At 56.2% G+C, this 8,179-nt stretch overlaps 1 protein-coding gene across 1 annotated transcript; it reads left to right on the forward strand.

Annotated features, from left to right (window-relative positions):
* The first annotated feature begins 5,257 nt into the window (after positions 1–5,257).
* Positions 5,258–7,907, forward strand: LOC113960981 (zinc finger protein 239-like). The gene is made up of 3 exons (XM_027670940.1): positions 5,258–5,374; positions 6,033–6,111; positions 6,772–7,907. The coding sequence occupies exons 1-3, from the start codon at positions 5,258–5,260 to the stop codon at positions 7,692–7,694; spliced, it is 1,119 nt and encodes a 372-aa protein (XP_027526741.1). The 3' UTR covers positions 7,695–7,907.
* The last annotated feature ends 272 nt before the right edge of the window (positions 7,908–8,179 follow it).

The following is an 8,179-nucleotide window of genomic DNA, read 5'->3' on the forward strand; positions in this document are numbered from 1 at the left end:
CAAGAGGGTTCCTTCCTGCTGCCCCTGAGCAGGGAACACTCTGGTGTCCCAGTAGCAGCTCCTGCCCCCAGCAAGCCCTGGGTCTCTGCAGGGGCAGTGCCCGGTGCTCGTGAGCCCAGCCCTCCTCCCTCCTCCCCCTCCTCCCTTCTCCGTATTAGGATTAGTTGGTGTTCCTGCAGAGCTTGTAGTGCAGTCACAGTTCACAGAGAGAAGTGACAAGTTCCCGGTTGCTCACTTGTCAGTTACAGAGGTGCAGTTTGCCCAGAGACAAGGGCACCAACCAGCAGCACAGAAGGATCCTGTGGCCATGTCCTGCAGTCTGAAGTGCTGTGGTCTCTTCTTGAACCATGTCAGTGACTTCAGGGCCACCCAATAAGCACATAACAGGGGACATACAGGAGGTGTGTCAGGAAGCCTGTAACCCCTGAGTATCTCAGTCCATGGAGAAACGGGGAGGGACCAGCGCTCGGGGCAAAGGGGATAAAAGAGGTTGATGCCTCCACTGAGTTGATGGATCTCACTGAGATTTTTTCAGTGACCACTCCCTTTTATTCAAATAGAAGTTTATTTTTTTAGTTAGCTTCTCTGTCTCCTGGCTATTTATGTGTTTCCCAATACCTGGAATTTTTGAAGGAAAGGGAAAGGGAAAGAGAAAGGGAAAGGGGGAACAGAAATTCATGGCCCTGGAGGTGCTGCCCTGGCTTGGTAGTTGTTCTTTCACAACTTTCTAGAAGTAGGTCAAAGGCTTGACAGCTTCCTCTGTATCATGCATGCAGCCCGGATTTCTTTGAAAAATACTTCTTCCTCCAAATGGAACACAACAGTACCTTTAGGACATCCAACCCCCAAATGGATAACTCAGAACATTAACAATAAAAAATTACACCCCCCCAGTAGTCAAGATAAGCTTGCACTTATTTCCTAAAAGCATCCCTGTGTGGTGTCCTCCCATTTTCTATCTGGCAAGAGTTTGGAGGGGGTGCTTTGTCAAGGGAAGCCCTGGAGGCCCACTGCACACGGGTGGGGTTGCAGTGTGGGGGTGTGGGGTTTTGGTTCTTTGGTTGCCAGGGGCCACTCCTGGGCAGAGAGGATCATCCCGGAGCTCACAAAGGAGGTGTTCCCACGGGGGAGCTCTGCAGGGCCCCAGCAGCAAATGCCCCAGTGAGGCCTGTGCTGTGGGGGAGTGTGCAGGGGGGAGGAGGCTGGGCCAGCCCAGGGCCCAGGCAGAAAGGCCCCTGCAGGACCAGCCCCAGCTGCCTGGGCCCCTGTCTTTGCAGGACCACATCCCTGAGGCTCCTGCCCCCGCTGCCCCAAAGCAGTGTCAGCTCCCTGTGTGCCAGCCCCAGGCAAGGCCCTGTGTGTGTGCCCTGCAGGCCTTGGCTTTGGCAGGAGTCCTTCTGGGGCTTGTGCAAGGGGTGGTGAGCACAGGGGGAGTGAGTGGGCTCCTGGTGGTTTGAAGGGGAGGGGAGCTTTGGCCACATGGTTTTTCTCCCTACAGTGCCAAACAGCATCTCTGAATTCTTCCTATGTCACCTGACCTTGCTTCCACTGGGCACACACCTTCCTTTTTTGCCTTATCTCCAAGACAAGATCCCTGCTCAGCCAAGCCTCCTTCTGATTCACCTGCTTGACTTCTGACATTTGGGAATTGCTGCTCCTGTGCCCTTAGGAGGTGATGTTTGAGAAGTGACCAGCACTGATGGCCCCCAGCACCTGCAAAAGCATTTTCCCAGGGGACCTTACTTCCTAATTCCCTGAGCAGCCTGAAGTCTGCTCTCCTCACGTCCAGAGTTGAGGTTTTGTTGGCACTTTTTCTCCTGTCAACAGAGATTTTTAACTTGATCACTTTGAGGTCACTGTGGCCAAGATGGCCCCAATCTCCACTTTGCTCACAAGATCCTCTCTGTGGACAAGTAGCAGATCAAGGAGGGCATCTTTCCAAGTCAGCTCCTCCAGGATCTGTGCCATAAAATTGTCATCCAGGTTTTTTAAGGAATATTCTGGCCTGGGTTCTTTCATTTGTGTGATGCTCCCAATTAATTTCTGGCAAGTTGAAGTCCTCCATGAGGACAAGGGCAGTTGACTTGGAAGTGTCCTTTAGCTCCTCAAAGAATAATCCATCGGTGTCATTGTCCTGGCTGGGAGGTCTAGAGGAGACTCCCATGGTGATATTGGCATTATTTGTTTGCCCCAAGGCCCCCCACTACCCCCCAAAAACTGGGACTGGGAAGAACTTGGAAGCTTTACTGGGGCCACTGGGAGCAGCTGAGTAGGGGCAGAGAGACAATGGGGAAGGGGGGGACACATGATGCCCCCCAAAATCAGCAGGGGGACAGGGGGTGTCCAGTCTGGGCCCGAGGCCATGGGGAGGGACTGCGACCACCGCTGGCTCAGGATCTCTGGGGGGAGAGAAAAGTGGGTGACATCAGGGCTGGGGGTCCCCTGGGGGGGCACACACACTCTGGGGAGAGAAGGACATGACCCCTGGGGACCCCCCTCACCTTCTGGTGCAGGTAGAAGCCGAGTCCCAGTGCCAGGAAGATGAAGCCCAACATGAAGCCCCCAACCCCCATCAGCATCTTGCTGTGGGTGGTGTCCAGCAGCATCTCTGGGGGGCCCGGGGGGGTCAGGAGCCCCCAAAACATCTCACAGACCCCCCCATGACCTCCTAAATTTCTACCTAGTCGCCCCCAGCCCACCCAGGACTCCTGAAACCTCTTTCAAGTCCCTACCCAGCTCCCTTAGGAATCTCCAAACCCCCTCCTAGCCCCTCCAGCACCATCCAATCACTCTCCCTGTTGTCCCTGGTCCCCTGAGGAGTCCCCAAACCCTGCCCCCGTCCCTTCCCGGACTGCCCAGGAGCCCCCAAACCCCTTTCTCATCCTCCCCATTTGCTCAAATCACACCCCTAGTCCCCCTCCTGGCTACCCTCAACTCCCTCCCAGGTACCCCCAGGACCCCCAAAGTTGCCTCTCAGTTGCCTCCAGGACCCCCTAAAGTCTGTACCAGTTGCCCCAAAACTCCCCCAAACCCCTTCCCAGTTACCCCCAGGACCCCCATCTGCGGCTCAGCTTTGGGGTCCTGCAAGATCCAAACATCCCCAACCGCTTCCCAGGAAAAAAAACAAACAGACACCCCCAAGATATTTGGGGCGAGCTCCCCCTCCCCGGTCACCTAAGCGATGCGGGGCGGGGAGGGGGCGATGCTCCTCCCCTTCCTCCTCCTCTTCCTCTTCCTCCGGCTCCTCCTCCTGTTCGTTCCGCACGAGCGAGGCGCTCTCGGGTGAGCGGCGGGGGGGACACGATGGGAAAGAGGGGAGAGGGGGGAAAAGAGCGGGTGAGGCCCCCAAACTGAGCGAGAAAGAGGGTGGGTCACCCTCAAAGGGAGCCGGGGGGGAGCCGGGGGGGAGCCGGGGTTTGGAGGAACGATAGGAAAGGGGTGGGAGAGGGGAGATAAGGGGAGGTGGGGCAGCGGGAAGGGGGTTCCATTGGGGCCCCTTCGTGTCCTCATCCCTTGGGTCCTGGAGAGGGGGGAGCCTGGAGAGGGGACCCCCGAGCCCCCTGTCCCGAGCCAGCGGTCGGGGCCGTGCTGTTCGTTCTGAATTCCCGTCAGGCAGAACAAAGACCCGCTCACGTGTCAGGAGCTCTTGTGTTTTCTTGTCCCCAACACTTCCAGGAGCTCCCCCCTCCCCAAACTCCTGCCAGGCGCTGGCTCGCAAGGCCCAGCACAGCCCCTCAATCCCCCCAGTGCCCCCCAAAGCTCGGTGCGGGGGGTGGGATAGAACAGGAGAGCCGGGCTGGGCCCGGGGAAAGGCCGGGAAGGGAACAAAGAATGGCCCCGGGGCTTGGATCCCGCGTTGGTGCTGCCGCGGGGCTGGGCCGGAGCTGGGAAACAGGGACGGGAAAGAGAGAAGAGAAAGAGAGAAGAAAGAGGCAAAGAGAGAACAACGAAAGCGAGGGGACCCGATCCACTACCTTTTCTCGTTCCCCTGGTGCAGCCTCTTGTGTAAACAGACTTTTGGGGCGTTTTGTTCCCTTGGGCACATCCGGCCCTTCCCCAGGAAGTGAGTCGGGTGGGCTGAGCCCGAGTCTCAAGGCAGAGCAGGGAGTTCATAGAACCAGAGAATGGGCTGAGTTGGGAGGGTCAGGATCATCGAGTGCAACTCCTGGCCCTGCACAGGACACCCCAAGAATCCCACCCTGTGCCCAAGAGCATCGTCCAAATGCTTCTTGAGCTTAGACAGGCCTGGTGCTGTGACCGCTTCCCTGGGAAGCCTATTCCAGTGCTCAATCACCCTCTGGGGGAAAAAACCTTTTCCTAACATCCCACCTAAACCTCCCTGACTCAGCTCCAGCTGTAGAGTCCTGTCACTAGTCAAAAGAGTGAAGAGATCAGTACCTGCCGCTCCACTGCCCCTCAGGAGGATGTTGAAGACCCCACTGAGGTCTGACCTCAGTCTCCTTTTCTCCAGGCTGAACAAACCAAGTGCCCCCTGCCGCTTCTCATAAGGCCTTCCTTCCAGATCCTTCCCCATCCTCATGACCTCCTTTGGATGCTCTGTTATGGCTTCATGTCTTTTTTGTATCGTGGTGCCCCAAAGTGCCCCCAGAACTCGAGGTGAGGCAGCCCCAGTGCAGAGCAGGACAATCCCCTCCCTGGCCCAGCCGGCAATGCTGGGCCTGATGCCCCCCAGGACAGGGTTGGCCCTCCTGGCTGCCAGGGCACTGCTGACTCATGGCCAACTGGTCACCGACCAGGCCCTTTCCTGCAGCTGCTCTCCAGCCTCTTGTTCCCAGTCTATACACACAGCCAGGGTTGCCTGGAGGAGGAGGAGGAGCAGGTGGAGGAAGAATGCAGGAGGAGGAGGAGGAGTGGGAGGAAGAGCAGGGATAGCAGAGGAAAAGGAGCAGGAAGGTTGCTGTTCCACTGCTGACTGTATCCGCAGCCCCTCCACCCCCGGGAGCATCACCCCTCCCTCCTGCATCCCAAAGGTGACTTGGGGATGGGGAGCTCACCCCAAATGTCTTGGAGGATTTCTCGGGTTTTTTTGGGGGGGGATGTTTGGATCTTTGAAGACTCCAAAATGAGCTGCAAATGCCCCTTGGGGGGATATTGGGGTTCCTGTTTGGTGTTTTCTGAGGGTCCCCAAAAAACTGCTGGCAGAGTCCCGGCAGTGGGTTGGGGGGATGCGTGTTCCCCCCCCCCCGCGGTGGGGGTTGGTGTTCCTGGGTCAGGCCCTTCATTGCCAGCCTGGAGCATGGAGAGGGGGGACCCCTGGGACCCTGAAACAGGGGCCCTGGAGAGGGGACCCTCAGGACCCCCAGCAGTCTGGAGAGGGGAGACCGCAGAAAGGAGAGACTCCTGGGACACCAAAGTAGGGATCCCAGAGAGGGGAGATCCCCAGGATTCCCAGGATCCCCAGCAGCCTGAAGAGGGTAGGACCCCAGAGAGGGGGGACCCCTGGGACTCCTTGCACCCCGTAGAAGAGAATGAGGGGAGAAGGTACCCCTGGGACCCCCAAAACCCCCAGCATCCATAAATGGGGGGACCCTGGAGAAGGACTGCCCCCAGAATCCCAAAGGGAGGAGACCAGAGAGGAGGGACCCCTGTGTTTCACAGCACCCCTTACAACCTGGAGACAGGGAACTCCCAGAACCCCAAAGTGGAGAGACCAGAGAGGGGGAACTCCCTGGGAGGGTTTTATTTCACTGAATCTTGAACTTTTGGAGTTTTTTGGGGTGAATCTTGGTGTTTTGGAGGTTTTTTGGGCTAAATCTTGGTATTTTCGGATTTTTTTTGGATGACTCTTCGTATTTTGAAGGTTTTTTGATGAGTATTGATGATTTGGAGGGGTTTTTAGCTGAATCATAATGTTTTGGGATTTTTGGGGCTGTGTCTTGGTGTTTCGGGGATATTCGTTGGGCTGAATCTTGGTGTTTTGGAGGTTTTTGTGGACACAAGATGCCCGGTGACTTCTAGAGATGGACTTGGGCAAGCCAACGCGCTCACACCTTGTTTTTCCCCCAAAATAGGATTTCTCCTTCCCAAAGCTTGGCCAGATAGAGGAGGAGGCTGCGAGGAAGAGGAAGATGCCGCAGGACCCCCAGGCAGGTGAGGAGGAAGTCAGTGCCCCTTTGCCCATGTTTTGTCCTACATCTCCCAGCCAAGCATTGCCCCCGGCTGCAGGACAACCCCACTGCCGCCGCCGTCCTGCCGGGAATGGATCTGGGGGGATCTCCTTGCCTTTCTCTCTGGCACGGAGTCAAATCCCCTCCCTGTCCTTCTTCCTTCCTGTCCTTCCTTCCTTGCTTTCCTTGTTCCTTTTCTTTCCTTCTTCTTTTTCCTTCCTTCTCCTTTTTCCTCCCCCTCCTTCTTCCTTCTCCTTTTTCCTTGCTCTCCTTGTTCCTTCTCCTTCTTCTCCTTCCTTCTCCTTCCATTCTCTCCTTACTCTGTTTTCTTCCTGTTCCTTCCTCTCCTTCTTCCTTTTGCTTGTTTCTTCTTCTCCTTGCACCTTTTTCTCCTCCTTCCTTCTCCTTTTTCGTTCCTCCTCTTCTTCCTTCTTTTTCCTTTCTCACCTTCTTCCTCTCTTTTTTCTTCTCCTTGCTTCTTCCTCTCCTTTTTCTTCTCCTTGCTTCTTCCTCTCCTCGCTTCCTCCTCAACTTGTTCCTTCCTCTCCCTCATTCATTCTTCTTTTTTCCCTTTTCTCCTTCTTCCTTTTCCGCATTCCTTCCTCTCCTCTATTCCTCCCTCTCCTTGTCCTTCCTCCCCCAGACAACAACCTGAGGACAGAGACCATGGACGACAAATCCCCCTGGCAGAACCTCATGGAAGAGGCTGTTTTGAACAGCTCCACTGTGCAGGAAGGCAACGGGGAGGAAAAGCCACAAACATTCCCCATGGGAAAGGGCTCCAAACCCACTCCATGGTGCTCCGAGGAGGAAAGACCCCCCGTGTGCTGGGAAGGTGGCTGGAGCTTCAGCCAGAGCTCTGATCTGGTGGTCCATGAGCAGCTTCACAGCAGAGAGAAGCCCTTCACGTGCTTGGAATGTGGGAAGAGCTTCAGCTGGAGGTCCCACCTGATCCGCCACCAGAAGATCCACACTGGGGAGCGGCCCTACACATGTGGGGAATGTGGGAAGAGCTTCCGCCAGAGCTCTGACCTGGTGGTCCACCAGCGTCTTCACACCGGGGAACGGCCCTACAAGTGCTTGGAATGTGGAAAGAGCTTCAGCAAGAGCTCCAGCCTCACATACCACCAGCGCTTCCACAGTGGGGAACGGCCCTACAAGTGCTTGGAATGTGGGAAGAGCTTCAGCCAGAGCTCCCACCTCCTCACCCACCGCCGGCTGCACACAGGGGAACGACCCTACAAGTGCCTGGAATGTGGGAAGACCTTCAACCGCAGCTTCAGCCTTGTCATCCACCGGCGTGTCCACACCGGGGAACGGCCCTACAAATGTCCTGGGTGTGAGAAGAGGTTCCGGACCAGCTCCGATCTCCTTCTACATCAACGGATGCACACAGAAGAGAGGCCCTTCCGCTGCACCGACTGTGGGAAGGGCTTTGTCCGCAGCTCTGACCTCATTAAGCACTGGCACATCCACACCGGGGAGAGGCCCTACAGGTGCTTGAAGTGTGGGAAGAGCTTCAACCAGAGCTCTGCCTTGACCTCGCACCAAAGGACCCACCGGTAAGGCAAGTCCAACGAGTGCCCCAACTGCGGGAAAAGTTTGGTCCACTGCTCCAACTCCATCACCCATCGGAGGACCCATCTTGGATGATCCACAGTGACTCACATTGGGCAGAGACCTGGTGGGTAAAGGCCTGTTGACTAACATTTCTGGTGACCCATGTTCCTTGTAACCCACTGTGGTAGTGCTTTCCCCCCCCAGGCCTCGCTATGATCTAAGAAATGCTCATTAGGCCGTGGCCTTGATAAACAGCCCCTGGGCTGAGCTGCTCTTGAGCTGCTCAGAAGCACTCTCTGCTCATAGGAACTGGTGCTGTCTAACGGGCTTCTGCGCTTTTCTTAACCAACAGCCTTGGAAACTTGTTTTTCTTGCCTGAAGAACAACCCAAGTGGAATTGTATTTTTGTTCTCCAACTTTCAGAGAAAGTCCCTAACCTGAATTAGGGCCAGGATGGACAATTCCTGTGCCTATAAAGCCCCCTCTGTGTG

This window comes from Neopelma chrysocephalum, unplaced genomic scaffold (assembly GCF_003984885.1).
Source record: "Neopelma chrysocephalum unplaced genomic scaffold, ASM398488v2 Primary Assembly neopelma1_96994, whole genome shotgun sequence".
NCBI lineage: Eukaryota > Metazoa > Chordata > Aves > Passeriformes > Pipridae > Neopelma > Neopelma chrysocephalum.